This window comes from Zootoca vivipara, chromosome 3 (genome assembly GCF_963506605.1).
Source record: "Zootoca vivipara chromosome 3, rZooViv1.1, whole genome shotgun sequence".
NCBI lineage: Eukaryota > Metazoa > Chordata > Lepidosauria > Squamata > Lacertidae > Zootoca > Zootoca vivipara.
The window spans coordinates 64,172,332-64,193,631 of record NC_083278.1 but is presented as its reverse complement, the minus strand read 5'-3'; the positions used below and the strand labels follow the sequence as shown (position 1 = coordinate 64,193,631).

The 21,300-nt window shown below is 41.5% G+C and overlaps 2 protein-coding genes across 2 annotated transcripts; both read right to left on the bottom strand.

The window, feature by feature from the left end:
* Window positions 1-2,383: 2,383 nt before the first annotated feature.
* Window positions 2,384-10,067, bottom strand: LOC118082743 (damage-control phosphatase ARMT1-like). The gene is made up of 5 exons (XM_035110574.2): window positions 9,952-10,067; window positions 8,493-8,598; window positions 6,679-6,914; window positions 4,922-5,087; window positions 2,384-3,591 (listed from the first exon to the last, which is right to left on the bottom strand). Exons 1-5 carry the CDS (start codon window positions 10,002-10,004, stop codon window positions 2,830-2,832), a joined length of 1,323 nt encoding a protein of 440 aa, XP_034966465.1. The 5' UTR covers window positions 10,005-10,067; the 3' UTR covers window positions 2,384-2,829.
* A 279-nt stretch (window positions 10,068-10,346) lies between these two features.
* On the bottom strand, window positions 10,347-21,263 carry ARMT1 (acidic residue methyltransferase 1). Its single transcript, XM_035108751.2, has 5 exons — window positions 21,173-21,263; window positions 18,663-18,768; window positions 17,836-18,071; window positions 15,415-15,580; window positions 10,347-14,331 (listed from the first exon to the last, which is right to left on the bottom strand). The coding sequence occupies exons 1-5, from the start codon at window positions 21,232-21,234 to the stop codon at window positions 13,570-13,572; spliced, it is 1,332 nt and encodes a 443-aa protein (XP_034964642.2). The 5' UTR covers window positions 21,235-21,263; the 3' UTR covers window positions 10,347-13,569.
* Between the last annotated feature and the right edge of the window lie 37 nt (window positions 21,264-21,300).

Genomic DNA, 21,300 nt, shown 5'->3' with positions numbered 1-21,300 from the left:
TTCCAGAGGTAGGGGCCTGCCTGGGCGGGATGGGGGCCCCAATAGGGGGCAGGGATAGGTAATGGGTGAGAACAGGGTGGGGGGAGACACAGGGTTGAAACCTGCCCTCTCCACAGTATCTTGCCTCGGCTTTGCAGACTAGGCCACTTTCCAGACTAGGCCAAGTGGAGGTAGGGGCCTGCCTGGGTGGGGGATGGGGGGCGAATAGGTCATAGATTGGGACAGGGTGGGCCCAATCACAGGGATGAACCAGGGGATGGGGGGAGGAGGGACAGAACAGGGTGGGGGGAGACAGGGTTGTGCCTATGTAAACATAACACACGAAAAACAGGGGGACTCTGAAGGTGAGGGGAGTCTGAAGTGGGACTCAGAGGCTCCATTTAACAAACTGAGCCACCGCAACGCGTGGCAGGGCCAACTAGTTTAAAATATAAATATACTGTATAGCAAACACACATACATAATTTTCATCAAGGCCACAATATGCAGGAAGGAGAGAATCCATATTTTCATCTTCCAACACAATCCTAATGAAAAGCAGACATAGACAGAGCTATTAGACTTAGGAGAAAAGCTCAGCTCATAACTTTATTGTTTTCATAAAGCTTGTGGTTAAGAAAAAATGAGTTAGTTAAACCTCCCCTCTACATGTTGTGATCTTGATGACAATAATGTTCTCTTGCTGCTGGTGTGGTTTCTAATTAGCATTTTGTATCTCTTCTAGTTTGATCGTGTGTTGTCCCTATAAAGTAGTGATGGAATGTGATGGATAATGCACACAGTATATTAATTGCAACAGTGAGAACAACAAATGGAGGCATAATTTTATGTCTTTGAGCATGATGGGGCAAAAATCTCATTGAAAGACAACCATAGGCTTTGGAACAGAAAAAAAATTTGCACACCGGGAATGGTAATGATTCAAGGATTTTGAGGATCTAAATGCAAGACCACATGTTTAGATCTAAAAAAAAAAAAGCAAATTGAAGGCTCAATATCTGAGGGCTCAGACAAGGCCTCAGATACTGATATGTCTAAAGGCAACACTTGCCCACAGAAAGGTGGGGAAATGGCAGCAGTTATGGAGGTTGATAGAGACTCGGATTTCTACACTGACAGAATTTGCCAAGCCCTAATATGTGACTGGACCACTGCATTGGCACCACTTGCACAGAAATTTGAAAACCTTTCTAATAAAAGACAACTCTCAAACTGCAAATGAAGAACTGATTTTTGCCACCACTAATCAATCTGAAATACAATAACTGCATATGGCCACGGATTCTTGCCCTGTAGCTCGAGGAACAACCAGAAAGAAATAGATGTAAACGTTTTTGAATCAGCCTACCAGAGAATTAGGAAGGGGGAGATATGACCAAATCATCTGTGGAACACTTTGGAAGGATTGGATACTAATGTTGAATATAAATACCCCCAATCAATAACATATGTGGAGAGGCACACAGAGTCCCTGGAGGCTTAAATATTATGCAAAATGTGATTAGAGGTGATATGTACTATGCAAATTGATGATGCTATATATGGAGAAGAGGGTTTGTAGATTGTCTCAAAAGGTCATTATTTGTCACAGTACAATAGACCTAGTTCTCACAAACAGTACAAAAGCTGATGAACGTATGACTGGACAGTACCATTTTTGACTGTGCACGTGATTTAATGATTTACCATTCCTTCATGTTGAAAAGTGGGGATAAGGGTTTCTATCACATAGAAAACATGGGTTATCCCTGACCGTTAGCAATGATGATTAGGGCTGATGGGAGCTGTAGTCCAAATCATCTGTGGAACAGTGTTGGCTAAAAAAAGAGAGGCATATTGGTAACATTGTATCAGATAAATCGAGACACAGCTGTAGCTCAGTGGTAATCTGTTTTGCATGCAGAAGGTCCCAGGTTCAATCTCTGGCAACTGCTGGTAGGGCTGGGAGAGAGCCCCTATCTGAACAGCAGCTGCCAGTCACTGTAGACAGTATTGAGTTAGATGGACCAGTGGTCTGACTCAGTGTAATGTAGCTTCCTATGTTCCCATAAAGGTTATTAGAAACTGAACTTTGTTTCACAAACATCTTCTAGTTTAAGGTACAGACTCATCTGTTGGGAAGTACAGTGGCTATTGTGATTTTGAGAGGTTGCCTTAAATAGACATTGTTTCCATCCCAAAAATGGGCCTGAAATTGATTTGAATTCATCCTAATTATCATCCAGAATCATCCAGAACACTCCCTCTCCTGTTTCTTTAATCCATGAATGGGGAAGCTGTGGTTGTCTAACTCCAATCAATCAATCAACATTGCCCATATTGGCTGGGGCTGATAAGAGTTGGAGTCTCAAGAACAATGGGAAGGGCCACAGATTCCTCATTCCTGCTTTAAGCTACTGTCGTCCAATGATATAGCTGTTATACTGAAGAAATTATTGAGATGCTTATTTACATGTGTTATTTTATTAAATTTTGTCCAAATAAGCTATAAAAACATCTGCTAAATAACTGTAAATGCACAAGGCAAAGTGCTGCACTGTAATAGCTAAAACAGTGTAAGAGGACAGATGGGGGCAAACCATTAAAACACTCACTTATTGACTCTATCCATAAATGTTTTTTAAAAGAGGAAAGATAGCCTTTCAGATGGTTCTGATACTTTGAGAATAACAGAAAAGGGTTTGTAAACTTTCACAATTGCACACAATTTTAAAAATCTAAGAACTGTAGAAGAAAATAAAGAACATGAATATTGAACACAAGTAAGCCTTCCAATCTTAAACATCATAAACAGTATTCATGAACAGTGCTATGCTTTATACAAGCCAATCATGAAGCAGCATCAAACTGAACTATTCCATATTTCCCAATGATCATCCATTCAGGTTCAGTTTTAGTAAGCTGTTCACCTTGTCCAGGTTTCAGCCCAACCTGGATATCACATTTTAGCGTTCTTAAGCTACAGAGGGGGGCAGGGTGAAAATTGTTCAAGGCTTGATGGAATGGCACTGTGAATTCCCACTTCCGATCAGCTATCAACTTTCTGTAGTTCAAATCACCTTTAAAAATAATTAAATTTGACTTCTGCAATTCACTGTACAAATCAGGAGCCACTTGAGCCATCCTACAATATTCATGTGGTGATGTCCAGAACAAGTGATCATGATAAATCCAGACACCACTTTTCAAATAGCCCTCCCAGGAGATACCACACCTAGACATCCCTTTGTGATTAGCTGACTGCATTTGCTTAATTGTCCAATTCAGGTCACGCCTTGTAGTATCTGACACATACCATGGGATGCTTTTCCCATGGAAATGAATTTCAGTAGCTAATTTGGAGGATAACAAGAAGTCAGCCAGTATAAGGTCAGCAGTAAGTTCAAAACCAGCATTATCCAGGACTATGTCAAGTCTAGTAGTCTGCTTATTCATGTTCTTTTTGTTTATAAGCAGTGACCAAAGCTTTTCCATGTGATCCACCAAGATAAAAGGTTTTAACTCTTCCACAGACAGTAATGGGTCAGACTTCTGAGAATTATCTGCCCCAGCTGACATTGACAGGTCACACTTATTACCCCACAGAGAAACCTAAAGAAGGAAAAAGTACACCTTAATCTGTATGCCAAGTGATCCTTGCTCTACTATACACCAAGTGCATCTTTGAGGACTGCAGTTGAGGGGCTACTAACAAGAGAAAGTCGGTCAGAGTTGGAATATTTCTTTTTACTCCCATTGAAACCAATGGGGTTAGAAATGTGAAAAGGCAGTGGGTTAATTCCCAAAAGGCAAATATAATATGAATAAAAATTAATATGAAATGTAAGAAAAATGAGAATTAATCCACTTCTTTTGACCTTGAACAGGCTTAGGATGTAGCCGTTCCTCTGCCAAGACACACTTACTTCCATAAGACTGTTCTGTCAAGTTCCAATCCACTAAGCCAGGGAACCTCAGGCTCAGGGGGGCAATGTGACCCTCCAGTTCTCCTTCTTTTCCTCCCTCCCTCCTTCTAATGTGTTATGCATGAAACACCTGTTAGTGAAAGAACATAGCTAAACCAATAAAAACTAAACTTGTTAGTTGAATACTAACAAGTGATGTTACAGAAAAGTTGAGACCAAAGTATAATTAATACAGTTTCTGCTTATGCATTTAGAAGCCAGGGGTTAGTAGTTTTCTGCAGTTGGGTTAAATTATTAATCTCTCAGTATAAAGCAGTCTCCTGATTTAGATAAGAAGGGACGGGGAACCTGTGGCCCTCCCAATGTTGGACTTCTAACTTCCATTATCTCCATCAAACATGGCCAATATATATGTGCCCTCCTATAGCCCTATGTCGTTTTGGAGAGGCCCTTAAATGTTGTAGAAACTTTCTGAACCTTCTCTCTCATGGTAAAAGCTGTAGCAATTTTTTTTTGGCAGCATGCCATAATCAGGTTTTGGCAAAGGAGAGATCAATACCTATGAATTAATAGTTTGGCAAACTACAAAAACAAAAAGCATGCCAACGATAATAATTGATATACTGATTTCATCATGGGAAGGTATGTGTATGACTGAGAATAAATGCCAGAAACACTCCATAAAAATATTTTTGCCTTAGTTGTTAAATCCGCTATGTGCATGGAACAGATTTGGGGCTCCATGTATTATTCCAGGTCATCTGTCATGCTTGTTTCTAGGCCTTAGTAGTCACTATTTTCAACAGTATTGCAGAGAACAGTGTATGATGAGTTGGAGGTTTATAAGATACGAACTCACTTAAAATGATTCTGATGGCCTGAATAGTTTCTGAACATATTATCACTAATGGTTTCCATTAGGTCATATTTTAAACAAGAAATTTAAACTGGATCTTAACATTACAGAATATGTGCAGCAGATAAATTATTTAAACAAAAATTACTACCACTTTTACCTGTAGCAGCTTCAAAAATTCCTCCTTCAGGGATTTTTCATCTAGGCCCTTTATGTTTTTCAACAGCTCTTGTAGATAGGTGCTTAAAACAATAATAGCTTCCTGAGATTCAAAGAAACCATGATCCTTTTCTTTTTTAAATACATCATAGTCATTGATAGGTGGACTAAACAGAAAGGATAGAAACATAATAATACATTAGTTTTTTACATCACTGAATGTCAAAAACTGTCTCCCATAGCTGTTGCAGTCTCTGCTGAGACCGTATGTCATGTCTAGCATGGTGCTGGAGAATCGGTGTCAGCTGATGGGGCCTGAAGATGTGGACACAGTCATGGGTGTAGCCAGGATTTATGCCCAGGGGGGGGGGGCAGAACCTCAGCTAAATATTTTTATTTATTTACTTGCAGAGGGGAGAGCTCCGCTCCCGGCTACACCCACGGACACAGCGCTTGCAGCAGTGTGTCCAAGCTCTCTTATGACTGGATGGGTTCAGAATGTAGCTCACAGTTCTCTGTATAAGGGTCCCCAGTGTCCTCAAGGAGGGAGTAGTGTGGTCACTTCCTCTCTCTTTTTTTTTTTAAAAAAAAAGTTTTATTTGAGATTTTCTTGTGTTACAAAACAAATAAATGGAGGAAAGTACATATAGCATCTCTATTTCTGATTTATAGAGCCTTTTTCACATTTCATTTACATTGTGTATGAGACACTATCATTCTAGAAATGCAGTTGGGGGGAGGGGAGAGGTGGAACGGTAACGTTATTTTGTTCTATTGCATAGCATTTGTGTATGGTATCATGTCAGCATCATATGGGTAGGGCTTTTATTTGTACATTTAATTTTTATTGGCATTGTGAGAGAGGGTCCAGAGCCTGGTTGATTGTGTTCAACTGTTTGCAGGGTTCTGGTTACAGCCGTGTTGGTCTGGGTCGAAGTAAAATAAAAAAAATCCTTCAGTAGCACCTTAAAGACCAACTAAGTTTTTATTTTGGTATAAGCTTTCGTGTGCATGCACACTTCTTGTGTGAGGAGGGTTGTTGGGTCAGGTTAGTCATATTTCATATGCTGCTTGTTGTGCTGTGTATGTGATAAAGGGGAACCACACTGGGGTGAATGCGTTACTCTCCACTTGATAAGAGTTGTGTGTTGCCGATGGAAAGCCTGTTTAAAAACCTATCTTGCTTGACTAGAGCCTACCAAGCCAAATTCACAGTTTTACCGCTAGTATGTTGGGAAAGATTGAGGGCACTAGGAGAAGGGGACGACAGAGGACGAGATGGTTGGACAGTGTTCTCAAAGCTACGAACACGAGTTTGACCAAACTGTGGGAGGCAGTGCAAGACAGGAGTGCCTGGCGTGCTATGGTCCATGGGGCACGAAGAGTCGGACACGACTAAACGACTAAACAACAAATATAAAGACCTAAACAGCTTGGAATCAGCTGACTTGTGGGACCACCTTTCCCCATATACCTGATATTTTAAGTTGGAGATGCAGTTAAGGGTTCCATGTTTGTGTGGCTACTACAAGAGAGAAGGCATTTAAACATGACTGCACCTAGGTTGTGGAACTCCTTGCCTATTACTATTAAGCAAGCACCATTGGTACTTTGCTTCAGCTGCCACTCTTGTTGACACAGGACTGTATGTTCTTGCGTATCACTGTCCAGCTGCTGGCAAACTATTTTTTATATTGTATGATGGATGTGTTATGCTTACCACTGTTTACTATCCAATATATAAGCCTATGTACTTACTTCCGAGCGAGTGCCTCATGAATTCTACGATACATATAACACTCTGTATATAGCCAAGGAGACTGAAACCAGCTTGGTGGTCCATCTGATAATTTTTGATGATATTCTAAGCACTGGTTCCACAGAGTGGTGTCATGGAGGCTGTCATTCAAGGAAGTCAGTGGCTTGTCTGCCTGCAGCTCATCTCGTAACTTGGTGAGAAGGACTATAACGTTCTTCTGTGCTTCAATACCTTTCTAAAATAAAGTAGGAAATATTTTCAATCAAATGTGTGTGTTGATAAAACTTACTTTCCCCCCACAAAAAAACAAATCTTATTTGATACATAAAGTGCTTCAAGCACCAGAACAGCTATAAAAAGCCATTTTCTCACAAACAACATAGTACCGTATTTGAATTAAGCAGAATGAACATTGGCATTGCTAACCTGTCTGTGATTGTGGATGTTAATCAAGTAAATGTGGTTTAGAGTTAGAAACAAATTTCTAAGACCGGGGTTGCCAACCCTGTGCCCATGGGGCATGGTGGTGCCTGAAAGACTTTAGCTGGTGCCCCTAGACATGGTAAGTTATAAAGGAAAATGTATAGATACGTTTCTAAGCAATTTCTGTGAAATGAGCAAACCTGGCTGCTTTTACCAGTCAGGTGTTTTTAGCTGATGAGTGAAGTCAGAGCTGTGATTTGGGCGCTAGGTAATAGGAATCCACAGGGTCTTAAGGAGACACTGTTTCTACCTTAAATGTCCTTTCACTTTTCCTGCTTCTGTCTTGTTTTGTGTGCAAAACTTCAACAGATTAGGCATGCAATCCTGGGAAAATTTTCACTGTGATTGTATCCTTAATTTTGTGTTATGCCATGGCCACTCCCATAGCAGTCATGTTGTTATATTACACCTCCCATGATAGCCATTTTGTGACTGGAACCCCCAGCATGTTCTCAAAGTTAAAAACTTAAGGCCAATGAAAATAACTGGCAGCAGATTCAGGACAAAAGAAAATGCTTGTTCACACAAAGCATATTTTATTGATATCACAGTGCACAGTATGTGACTGCCGCAAGTTAAATGGCTTGAATGGGAATGGCAAATTAACGAGGAGGAAAAGTCTTATCACCATCTAATAGTAACAATGGCTAAACGGCCTCGGTCCTGTATACCTGAAGGAGCATCTCCACCCCCATCATTCAGCCCGGACACTGAGATCCAGCGCCGAGGGCCTTCAGGCGGTTCCCTCATTGTGAGGAGTGAGGTTACAGGGAACCAGAGGACTTTCTCGGTAGTGGCACCCGCCCTGTGGAACGCCCTTCCAACAGATGTCAAGGAAATAAGCAGCTATCCTATTTTTAAAAGACATCTGTTTTAAAAGACATTTTAAAAGGCAGCCCTGTTTAGGGAAGTTTTTAATATTCAATGCTGTATTGTTTTAATATTCGATTGGGAGCCGCCCAGAGTGGCTGGGGAGACTCAGCCAGATGGGCAGGGTACAAATAATAAATTTAATATTACTACTACTACTACTACTACTACTACTACAGAGAACCTCCATGTTCATAAGCAGCTATGCTACTGCAACCCAGTTGATAGTGAAATACAGTGGAAGATGCCTATTCCCTTCATTGTATCTAGTTTGCCACTGGAGAAGCATAATGCTGGATAAGACAGACCTCTGGTCTGATCTAGCATGGCTCTTCACATGTTCACATGAAAGCTGATGTTCTCTTCTAGGCATTCGAAACAATTCTCAAAAGGTATGGGTAGACCTAAGATTGCCAATAAAATGTCAAGAGAGAAAAGGTCAAATATACTGATTTCTTACTTCACCATGTTCTTCAAAGAATTCATTTTTATGTTGCTCCAGATTATTGATAACTCTATTCAGGATTACTGGCAGCTTGTCTTTAATTGTATTGTATGCAAAGGATCTATGAAGAACAAAAAAATGTATCTATATAATATCTAAATGTGTATATATAGCAATGTATCCTTTTCTTAGGATTTAAATATTTTTTTAATATCACAACTTTCTCCCTATGGAGTACAGTACCTGAAGTGGCTCACAGCATAAATTAAAACATACAACAACAACAAAATTGTTGTATGCATCAAAACACTGTAGCCCCAGGCTACAGTCCTAAACACACATCACAGTAGGGTGGGTTGGCCTGTTACAAAAAATAGAGCACTGTCCTATCAACCTGTCTTGGCTCCTGCCTTCTAACACAGCCAGCCCAGGGGGTGGACCTGGTTGTCAGTTTCCTCTTCCTTGGCCTCAGTGCTTCCTTTGTGGAGTTTGGAAGTGGGGTGAATGGGTACAAAAGTAGGATTAGTTGGTCCCCCGTCATTAGTTTTGCCTACTCTTGGCCACCCTACCAGTCATCAGGTCAGGATTAGAACTATTAATGTCGTAAACTTATTGGACACTTCCACATAGCAGTTTTTATAATAATAGAAAAAACTATTGGATTTTCCACAAAAACCATAAATTCACGTTAAATAGGGAAATACAGCCATACCTCGGTTTAAGTACGCTTCGGTTTGAGTACACTTTCAGTTGAAGTACTCCACGGACCCGTCTGGAACGGGTTAATCCACTTTCCATTACTTTTAATGGGAAAGTTCACTTCAGGTTAAGTACGCTTCAGGTTAAGTACAGACTTCCGGAACCAATTGTGTACTTAAACCGAGGTACCACTGTACCATGGTACATTTTGATGTAGCTGTGAGGATTCAGGTAAGGAGCACAGAGTCCACAGCGCACTGCTGTATGGAAGACCCAACTGTCACTCCATGCTCCCTCCAACTCTTATATTCAAAGTTGTTTTTATTATCTGTATTCTAATACGATTCGTTTTTCTATTGTTTTAATTCCCTTACACTTTATTTTTTTTTTAAGATCATTTTTGCAAGTTTCTAGCTTTTCGTATTTCATCCGCTTTGTTGTCATTTGTGCAAGCCGCTTTCAATCCCGGTGGGGGTGGGGTGGGGTGTGAGGATAATAATAAAAGTCCTGTTGAACACAATAGGATTTATGCCGTGAGAGAGAGAATGCTTACGATGCTCTTGCTAGTCAAGGAGGATGGAAAATTGATTTAAGATTAAATCTTAATAAAGCCTTGTGCGAAAAAGGAGACTTTGGACACCGGCCTTGTGCCCAAAGCAAACGTGGCACAGGATCTTAGGGTCTTGGTACGAGCGGGGGGAAGACCCTGGACACGAGCTTCCTCTCCCAGCCCCATTTCGCAGAGCCCCAACGAAGCGGCGGCGGCGGGACGCACCCCTTCAACTTGCCCACGAGCTGAGGCGGCAAAGTTGACGCCGGCGCCGCCATTTTGCTTCCCGGCACGCCACCCGGCGCAGCTACGCGCTTTTCCAAGCAACGCCTGTTCTCATTGGTCGGCGGCTGCGTTCCCTCGCGCAGCAGCCTTAGGAAGGAGGGAGCAGAGCGAATCAGCTCCCTCGGTAAGGAGGTAGAGAAGAGAAGGGGCGGGCGGGCGGGGTTGATGCAGAGGAGCGGAGGATCCTCCTCCTCCCCCCCCGCCCTCGAAAAAAAAAAAGGCCCATGGTCTCCTTCTGAGTGGCTGTTCGAGATGCGCGCGCATGGAGACGACTCCGATTAAAGCGCCCGTCCCAGGGCTGCGGCGGTTCCCCTGAGAGACTTTCTTCTGTCTTCTTCCGTCCTCAGTAGGACCGGGCGCAGCTGGCTTCCGCCTCGTATCGTTGGCGCTGAGTAGCCAAACTTGGACAGTGTTCTCGAAGCTACCAAAATGAGTCTGACAAAATTGCGGGAGGCAGTGGAAGACAGGAGTGCCTGGCGTGCTCTGGTCCATGGGGTCACGAAGAGTCGGACACGACTAAAGAAGAAGCCAAACTTGCGGCTGCGGAGCGAAGAGACGCGAAGAAGTGGGAGGAGTTGCGACTGTAGTTAGGAATCATGTGTACTGTATATTCTATTTCCGCAGACTTACAAAACGCAAGGGAGAAGGGACGGGGAGGAAAAAATTAAACTCAGGCACCAATTCTTAGAACAGTTGTTCTTATAATGACCAGCTGGCACAGTTGATGGGTAGGAGGTGCCTGATAGAGCTGGGCTTTCAGCAAATCTGATGAGCCTTCTGCCTCCCACCTCTCCCACTGAGAGGGAGAGGATGGAGCTGGTCACAGCAGAGCCAATGGAGACACTTCTAAATTATATATGTAGAGGCAGCTACCATTTTGTGCACCTCCAATTGATGCGTGACCCCCCCCCCCCCATGCACGTGTTTTCGGCGCTGGAACGGGCTTAAGCGCAACCACGGACGGGGAGTTGCTTGTCATTAATGTCTCAATTGAGATTATCCCATGTTGTCAGTATCCCTGAACAAGAGTCTGGGCTCTGCAGTAGACTTAAAGCGTAAGATCAATCTAGGCAAGACAAACTTAGAGGAAGAGGGACAGACTATACAGATGAGGAAATACTGTTCCTGGGTGCATACTCTTCTTTAAGGGTGAAGGAAGACCCTTGGACCTGGGATTGTTATTGGAGAACCAGGTGGCAATATTAGCTGATTCTTAATAATTACAGGAATAGAAAATAGATCTTGCCACTGTCTCACTGGCAGGGAGGTACAGAGGTGACAGCCCAACTTAGATGCTCATGTAATTTTGTATGCATTCTAATGGACTCCAACTAAAGAAAGTACTCCCAGCACCACAATTTTAGCATCATTGTGGGTGTAATAGAGGGAATTTGAAAATCCATTTTGATTCTACACTTTGATCCTATAGTTAAGATAAAGCTGCTTAACTATCCTTGCACCATGACTTTGAGGAGGTCCATTGATAAGATGCTGGTGTTGGAAAAACAAGAGCTTATTGGGATTGTGGAACTGTTTCAACAACTGAAAGTACAAATGAAAAGCCAGAATATATCTAGAATTGTGTAAGATGACTGCACCTGAATAGCTGCTTGTATCATAAAGCCATCTACCCAATAGTACTATATTAATTTATAATAATCTAAAGCATTATACCATAAACTATATTTCACAAGTCTCTTTATTTAAAATGCAGACTAGTGTGTGTACTTCTGTTGGGAATTCACTGTTGTGATTTCATGGACTGCCTAACCAAATAGACAAAAACCACACTTAGATATTCTTAGCAGCACCAAAGGGACCTCACCGGAGCGCAGACCTGAGGAGTGTGTACAAAGGTCCCCACCCATTGTTGGCCTCGCTGATGCAGTCCAAAGGAAAATAGAATGTACAAGGTGCCATCCAACCCAGTGACATTTGTTCTCCAACTAAATAATATAACTGCCTCCCAAATACTTTAGCAGGGTAGGGAAGGCCCTTTCCTCCTCACATTGTCCTCTCTATCTGCTGCAACACTCATCCATTGCTATATCTCCTCTGCAATTAATGAAATTGCTACCTCCTCTTGGGTTCCATGATCACTGCAGATGGTGACAGCAGTCACGAAATTAAAAGACACCTGCTTCTTGGGAGAAAAGCAATGACAAACGACAGCATCTTTAAAAGCAGAGACATCACCTTGCCGACAAAGGTCTGTATAGTTAAAGCTATGGTTTTCCTAGTAGTGATGTATGGAAGTGAGAGCTGGACCATAAAGAAGGCTGATTGCCGAAGAATTGATGCTTTTGAATTATGGTGCTGAAGGAGACTCTGGAGAGTCCCATGGACTACAAGAACATCAAACCTATCCATCCTGAAGGAAATCAGCCCTGAGCGCTCACTGGAAGGACAGATCCTGAAACTGAGGCTCCAATACTCTGGCCACCTCATGAGAAGAGAAGACTCCCTGGAAAAGACCCTGATGCTGGGAAAGATTGAGGGCAAAAGGAGAAGGGGACGACAGAGGACGAGATGGTTGGACATTCTCGAAGCTACCAACATGAATTTGACCAAACTGCGGGAGGCAGTGGAAGACAGGCGTGCCTGGTGTGCTTGAAGACAGGCGTGCCTGGTCATGAAGAGTCGGACACGACTAAATGACTAAACAACAACCTCCCCTACCTCAAAGCCCCTGAGCATAAGCAGGAAGGGAAAAATGGGAACGTAGTCTCACCCAATTGCCAATACAGTGGTACCTCGGTTTGTGAACGCAATCTGTTCCACGGAGGCGTTCACTCGCCGAGGTATTTGGTCGCCGAAGGCACGCTTTGGCACATGCACGAAGCAGATAGAGCGCTTCTGCGCATCCGAGTGCCGCGGAACCCGGATGTAAACACTTCCGGGTCCGTGGCGTTCGTAAACGGAGGCATTCATAAACGGAGGTAGGCGTAAACCGAGGTTCCACTGTAATCATGTGAGGGCAAAGCCTTCCATCTCTAGTTGTAGTTAACCCACAGTGCTACTTAAAGCCTAGCGTAGCTAGAAAGTGGAAAAAGGTGTTCCTTATATGCCAGGTTATTTATTTAAACTCCCACCAACTGATGCCGATAGCTCTTATACTGGAGGAAGAATTCAAGTCTATCCATTGAATCCATTTGAATCCATTTATTTATTTAATCTAATCTTGACCAGAGAAGTTCAGGCAGATTTAAATAAAGAGTTGAGCTACAGAAAAACCAAAAACTTTTAGCAAATCAAAGTGCAATATGTTGTCATTAATGTTAGAATAGAGGTCAGACAAACCGCAGCTACTAAAGCTGCTCTCACTCAGTGTTTCCTCTGTCAAGCGTTCTTTACTTACAAATATCCAAGAATGAAGTTTTCATTTTTTAAGACCATGAATATCAGAAAAGGGTTTGTAAAATGCCACAATTGCACACCACCTTAAAAATAGCAGTAAGACCCGTAGAAGAGAACATGCATATTGAAAGCCAGCGGTCTTTCAACCTTGACCAACAAAAGCATTTAGCACACCACTGTCCTTTAAACTTTGCACATCAATCATGAAGCAGCATCAAACTGAATTATTCCATATTTCCCAATGATCATCCATTCAGGTTCAGTTTTAGTAAGCTGTTCACCTTGCCCAGGTTTCAGCCCAACCTGGATATCACATTTTAGCGTTCTTAAGCTACAGAGGGGGGCAGGGTGAAAATTGTTCAAGGCTTGATGGAATGGCACTGTGAATTCCCACTTCCGATCAGCTATCAACTTTCTGTAGTTCAAATCACCTTTAAAAATAATTAAATTTGACTTCTGCAATTCACTGTACAAATCAGGAGCCACTTGAGCCATCCTACAATATTCATGTGGTGATGTCCAGAACAAGTGATCATGATAAATCCAGACACCACTTTTCAAATAGCCCTCCCAGGAGATACCACACCTAGACATCCCTTTGTGATTAGCTGACTGCATTTGCTTAATTGTCCAATTCAGGTCACGCCTTGTAGTATCTGACACATACCATGGGATGCTTTTCCCATGGAAATGAATTTCAGTAGCTAATTTGGAGGATAACAAGAAGTCAGCCAGTATAAGGTCAGCAGTAAGTTCAAAACCAGCATTATCCAGGACTATGTCAAGTCTAGTAGTCTGCATATTCATGTTCTTTTTGTTTATAAGCAGTGACCAAAGCTTTTCCATGTGATCCACCAAGATAAAAGGTTTTAACTCTTCCACAGACTGTAATGGGTCAGACCTCTGAGAACTATCTGCACCGGCTGACAGTGAAAGGTCACACTTATTGCCCCACAGTGAAACCTAAAAGAAGAAGAAAAAGTACACAAGTCATGTGAGGTGATTAATGCCTTGTTGCACTATCTATCACATATATTTAGATTCAGATTTAACAGCATACTTGAAAAAGCTGGATTCCCAGTAGTCAGCTGTTTAGCAGAGAAGTAAGGAGAATCAATCTCCTTACTTCTGAACAACTGATTGAGGGGATTCAATCTTATTTTTAAAATATCAGATACCTTTGTTGGATTAAGCTGGGGGACCATGCACACAGCACCCATTTACATAAGCTATTCCCTATCATGATAGGTTTAAGGATAGGGATAGGGACACTGAAGCCTTCTTCCAAGTACGTATATCCCTTATTTAGAGCAGAATGCTGATTTATGTGAAAAAAATATCATTTTATTATTTATTCAATTCATATTCTGCCCTTCCTCAGCACAGCAAATCATCTTGTGAATTGTGGAGCACAGCTAACTCCCAAGTTTCCAAATTCAAAAGCAGAAACTACATCAATCATATTTTAGTCTCAAGTTTAAGTAATGTTTATTAGTTTTCAAGGAATGGGCATCACATCAATAACTTTGTCAGGACACCAAAATCAGGTTCCAATGAAGAATAAGTGACAACAGATTATAAGTGAGAAAAGAAAAACAGAAGGAATGTAAATGCTATTTTGTGAAAGATAATCAGGGGAAGCCATTGTTAGCATAAATCCTATACAAGGAAAGAATGCTGCAGAATGTATAGCAGAAAATAAATTTCAGAGAAATTATCATCTCAAAAACATCTATTTCAGAGCTGTGAAATAGATTACGTGCATGAAAAATAATTATGTGCTCGTTTCTGTGTCCCAGTATTAGAGGTGCAGCTAATGATATGAGAATTTTACTCACCGTTTAAAACAATATTGCAGAGAACAGTATATGAGTTGTTGAAGGATCTTAACTTTCTTAAAATTATTCTGCTGGCATGGAATAGTTTTTCAACATTTCTTATCAGAAATGTGATACGTCTGATGTTTTACATTAGGCCATCTTTGAAACAAGAAACTTAAATTAGAGAATTTGTGCAACATTAAATAAACAGTATTACTAATTTTACCTGAAGCAATTTAAAAAATTCCTTTTTCAATAAATTTTCATCTAGCTTCTCCACGTTTTTCAATATATCTTGCAGATAAGTACTTATTAGAATTATAGCTTGTTGAGATTCAAAGAAATTGTGTATCTTTTCTTCTTTAAACACATCAAAGTCACTGATGAGTGGACTAAACAGAAAAGAGGGAAAACATTAATTAGTTTTTGACCTTAATAAATACTGAAGACCACATCCACATGTTGAGCTCCCCGCCTCACCAATTGCTTACCCTGTGACATGGTGCTATGTTGTATACTTCCACACCCCAGCTCAAAGTCATTGGCTTCATTCACAAAATGCTACGCCAAATACATGAACAAGTGTACTTGTGCATAGCTAGGGCACTTCACTCCTTCTTGGGTCCTGCTGTTGCTACGCTATTGGGAGCTAAGCCATGGTTTGGCTTAGAGTTACATGTGAATCTCGGCTTGTGGTTTGTCTTACTCCAAACCTTAGTTACAGAGCTCATTGTTTGTCTAGAAAAAAACAAGCTAGGAGCACATTCACACATAACCCTAAGCCAAACCATGTGCTAGCTCTTGGTAGTGAAGCAGCAGCGGGAGGCGTGAACTACCTGTGATTTCCTAACTGCACCAGCACATTTGCTTATTTATGTTAAGCCACACTTTGGCTTAGGGTTATGCCTGAATTCGGACACATAATGTAACACTCAGCCAACCCATGGCTTAGCTCCCATAGTGTAGCTACAAAGAACAACACGAAGTTCCATCCTTAGTCAAACAGGTTTAATTTTACTATGTAAATGTTAGAAAGGTGTTTGAGAACAAATACCAAAGTTCTCAGATTCTCCCTGCCCCTGCTCATCATACTTGTAGCATTCATCATCCCTCCCACCACTACTCTCTTTCCTTGGCTAAGAGTAGAAAGCAGGAATGTTTAATCTGGAGTTCCTATTTACCAAATAAGATACGCGCAACAAATAAATAAAATCAGAAGCTGCCTTCTGCATTGGTCCAATGTAGTTCAATACTGTCTACCCTGAATGGCAGCAGCTATATGAAAGGTTTTCATACAGAACATTCCCATCCCTACATGGAAATGCCAGGGATTGAAACTGGGAACTTCTGCATGATAAGCAGATCTCTATTACTGAGCTGCAGTTGTTCCCTATTACCCAACTCTGACCAGTGGTTTGGTTGTAGTACACAAATGCATGAGAAGGAAACAACAGCTTGAGTTATAAATATACCAGGAATATTTCACATTTCCCCCCTCCCTTATTAACACACATGGCCCCTTTCTAATAAAAATGACAGAAATACAGAAATCAAATATCTGAAGTTGTTCAATATAAAATGTTATTTGTTATTTAAAATAATTCATAAGCAAAGCACACATTTCTTGACATTTTAAGGAACTTTTATGACCTTTCATAGAGAAACAATTCCAAGCAATAATATATAACAAATAATCATTGTAATTATGAAACACAGAATGGTTTCAAAATTGAAACGAACTTTACATTTTTTTCTTCCCAAGAAACAAGGTATTCCTTCATCCTTCCAGGAACAGGAGAAAATAATGTTAACAATTTTTTCCTCATCATTTCAATGTCATCTGATAGGACTCCACATGCAATCTGTACTCCAGATTTTGGTAACTACTATATCCTGAGGCACTGTATAAGCTGTGAAAGTGGGTTATAAGTTACGTAAATTAATATAATTATTCTTAACACATCTTACTAACTTTACAGTATTTTTCAACTGATTTTTTTTCATTTGATGGCTGTTTTTCTATGGGTAGGGTTCAAAAAAGAAAGTACGGTACAGTAGTCAACAGTTTTCATTTCATTCAATTAAGCTGTAGGCTAAAGTGAGCAAATCACTTTACAGGTCTATCATTAATCAGAAAGCAAAGGAAGAAGAGAATTACAAGGACTTCAAAATTTGTAGCAAGAAGTGAAACTAAAATTCCAACTTGTAGTTATACTATACCTACTAAATTAGGTTTTGAGGTGGATTAGAAAATATTTAAAATGCATGAAATAGACAAGAGTCACTAGGAAGGAACAAAATTCACCTTCCCGTTTTCAGATGTTCCACTGGCACTCTGCTGTTGATCTGTGCACCACATAGCAGGTTTCAGAGGAAATAACCGAAGCCCAGAAATGGCTGTTGGACAGGGTGGTGTTTATTTACCCAAGCTGCTGCTATGTTGCTCTGACTCTTGGTGCCAGGTGCAAGAAGCAACTATCACTCTGTTGCTAAGTAGAAGTAGTCAGGAGAAGGAATAAAAAAAGGAAAACGGTAGGCACCTAAGATTGAGTTCTTTTCTCTGTTTTACCTTAAGCTTGAGCTTTATTCCCCAATTCCCCATCCCACAGACGGAAACCATACAACAGCAAACATCACACATACTTACTTCTGAGCGAGTGCCTCATGAATTCTACGATACATATAACACTCTGTATATAGCCAAGGAGACTGAAACCAGCTTGGTGGTTCATCTGATAAACTTTGATGATATTCTAAGCATTGGTTCCAGAGAGTAGTGTCAGGGAGGTTATCCTTCAAGGCAATCAGCGGTTTGTCTGTCTGCAGCTCATTCCGTAACCTGGCGAGATAGGCTATAGCTTTCTTCTCTGATTCAATACCTTTCTAAAATTAAGAGAAAATGAAGTGATGTGTTTTCAATCTGAATGTGTTTTGTTCATCAAGTTAGTTTTTCAATAAATTGTGGAGTTGCAATAAACTGATTGAATTCCAGTCAAAAGTGCCAGTCCAGAACCCATGTCAAACATGACAACCAAATGCTTTAGTCCATAGGTAGGTAACTTGTGGCCTCAGGGCCTAGGTGACTGAGACATTACAGGTTTATAAAATTACGCATGGCATGGGGAAAGTGGACAGGGAATTCTAGAACTTTGGGTCATCCGGTTAAACAGGTGGCAGCAGATTCAGGACAGAAAAGTACTTGGTCACACAAGGAATAATTTATGTAATTCACTGCCAAAGGATGTGATGATGGCCACTAGCTGAAAAGGCTTGAATGGAGAATTGAGACAAATGCATGGGCCACTGAGGATACTGGCTCTTTAGTTTGAGCTAGCAAGGGTCTTTGTATGTTCTTATGGAAGCAGAAAAATATTTCCTTAAGCATGCAGAAATAATTACAGAAAGTTAGATTTGCATAAGGTTTTTAAGAGAACAGCATTGAAAGAGAAAGAATAAAAGGCAGCAATTTCTTACTTCTCCATGTTCTTCAAAGAATTCATTTCTATGTCGATGCAGAGTATCAACAACTTTAGTCAGGATTAGAGGCAGCCTATCTTTAATTGTATTATATGCGAAGGATCTATGAAGAACAAAACAATATTGTTTTAGGCTTGTAAATAGCCACTTCCATCACCATCAGAATCACCATCAGGCAACTTTATTGAAGTTAATTTCTACACAGAAGGAGAAAACTGCTGTGTTCAGATATTATGATAACCCGTAATTATGTTGGGTCACAAAGTGAGCCGAGCCTCCTCCCAGGCTTGCATACTCCTTCCCTCCCTTGTTGTATATAAGAAGACAAGCTTGGAAAGTTTTACTTACATTTTCAATTAACCACTGTTCATCTTCTTGCTTGAACTTGACGAACTGGTTAAACTTTGTTTGAAACATTCCATATTTAAGATTACTGTAACCACAATTTATGGTTCAGATGGAATACCTAAACTGTAAAAAATTGAAATTGGAAGTGAAAGCTTCCCATCACCTTGTGGCTCTGGAGGAGAAGGAGCAAAGGGAAGGAGCCCAGGCCTATTATTCTTATACACAATAAACTATGGTTTATCATGATGTCTAAACACAGCCTTCTTTGAAACCTCTCATACCTCTCCACACCACATCTCAATGCAAACACAGTATTTATCACACTGAAACATTATCATTGAAGCTATTAAGATTTTGCCCAACTGATATGCAGTCCTAAGCAATACACTGATTCCAAATATGAAAATTAAGCAGAAATATTACTTCCAAGTGTCCAGACTTGTGGTCTTAATCTCACACAGTTTACCATGGAAAATAAAGGATGGATTATTGCAGTTCCATTTCATCTTCATATGTACAAAGCAACTTCCTTAAACCATGTCCCAGACCAATAAGAACTTGGTAAAATAAGCTTAAAACCAAAATGTCAGTCTTCAAACATTCATTTAATTTGTTGGAAGCTGCCTAGATTAGCTGGGGTTACCCAATCAGATGGGCACCATATTACTACTACTACTACTACTACTACTTACTATTAACAAATAAACTTAGTTCTCTTCAAAAAAGAGGAGGGGAAGGAAAAGACAATGCCTTGTTTCTGATGTCAGTACATCTGAATTATTGTCTAGAATAGTAAGAAAATGTATGATTTGTTAATCAATGGCAATTTAAGTCCTATTGCTAGGTTTCAGAGTAGATAAACATATTTTTAAAACTGGTTTTCATAGAATTGTACAGTTGGAAGGGACCACAAGAATCATCTTGACCCCCCCCCCTCCACAGCCCTTGCACTGCCTTTCCAAAACCAGGTAAGGAGGCGCTTGGCTTTGGGAAGGAGGCATGAGGGCTCTGAAAAGGTCCTAGAACAGGGGTCAGCAACCTTTTTCAGCCGTTGGCCAGTCCACCGTCCCTCAGAACATGTGGTGGGCCAGACTATATTTTGAAGAAAAATTGAACGAATTCCTATGCCCCACAAATAATCCAGAGATGCATTTTAAATAAAAGGGTACATTCTACTCATGTAAGAACACGCTGAGTCCCAGACCGTCCGCGGGCCGGATTGTGATGGTGATTGGGCCGCATCCAGCCCATGGGCCTTAGGTTGCCTACTCCTGTCCTAGATTTCTCATGCCTCATTCCCAAAGCCTAGTTAGCACTTCCCAGTTTTGAGGAGGAGGCAGGGCTCTAGGACCCTGCCAGAGAGTTGTGGTGTGTGTCAACTTTTGGCCTCACTAGCGCCCCCCCCCCATGACAAGCAGGATGCAGCCCACAGGTTCTGTGTCAAATAAAACTGCACGGTTAAAATTAAATGTAATACGTGAGAATACAAACATATTGATTAAATAGCCCTCTGTCAAAGACATTGCTCAAATCATGATTTGGACATCTCAAACTTAGCTTCACATACGCTCTGTTCCTCTTACTTCCTGGTTTTGCCTCAAACCTGAACTGGAAACTCACTTCTAATTCTGGCTCAGAGACACGTATGGCTTATGCTTGGTTGCGACGTAATAGAAAACTTGGTTTTGCAAACCACCGAGTGATTTGCAGGAGGAGCAGGGAAGACGTGAATACTCGAAGCACGAGGGTTGGAGCGGAACCCAACCACCCATTGATAGCCGAAAAAGGCCAACTGTGTTCCTGGCTTCTGTTGGGAAACCTCCCTTTCCCAGTCAGAAGTGGTTTAAAGTGCGGGGAACAGACACCCATCTGAGACGGCAAATGCCACATTCGCAAATAATTCGAATCTGGAAGCCGGCTTTCCGTGCAATGCAAACTGGAGCTCGGAGGAAGAGGAGCAGAAATGGAAAAGAACGGCTCACTAGGAGTGCCGCGTTCTCAGCCGCCCCGAGCGAGGAGGGGAAGAGACCCGGACATAGATCCCTACCCTTGTCCCCTGGTATTCTTACAGCTCCAGCCTCCCCGCGAATGGCCAACAGTTCACCCCTCGCCCACCCAGTTCTCAGAGCCCCCGACGAAGCGGCGGAGACGGGACGCACCCCTTGAACTTGCCCGCGAGCTGAGGCGGCAACGTTGCCGTCGGCGCCGCCATTTTGCTCATTGTGGCGCCGACCGGCGCAGCCGCGCGCTTTCCCGAGCAACGCCTGTTCTCATTGGTCGGCGGCTG

Coding starts and splice junctions, on each gene's coding strand:
- ARMT1 (XM_035108751.2), bottom strand. CDS start 21,234: ATGAGCAAAATGGCGGCGCCGACGGCAACGTTGCCGCCTCAGCTCGCG. Junction 18,769..21,172: donor CTCGCGGGCAAGTTCAAGGG/GTGCGTCCCGTC, acceptor TGTTCTTCATAG/ATCCTTCGCATATAATACAA. Junction 18,072..18,662: donor TCTTTGAAGAACATGGAGAA/GTAAGAAATTGC, acceptor TCTTAATTTTAG/AAAGGTATTGAATCAGAGAA.
- LOC118082743 (XM_035110574.2), bottom strand. CDS start 10,004: ATGGCGGCGCCGGCGTCAACTTTGCCGCCTCAGCTCGTGGGCAAGTTG. Junction 8,599..9,951: donor CTCGTGGGCAAGTTGAAGGG/GTGCGTCCCGCC, acceptor TGTTCTTCATAG/ATCCTTTGCATACAATACAA. Junction 6,915..8,492: donor TCTTTGAAGAACATGGTGAA/GTAAGAAATCAG, acceptor ACTTTATTTTAG/AAAGGTATTGAAGCACAGAA.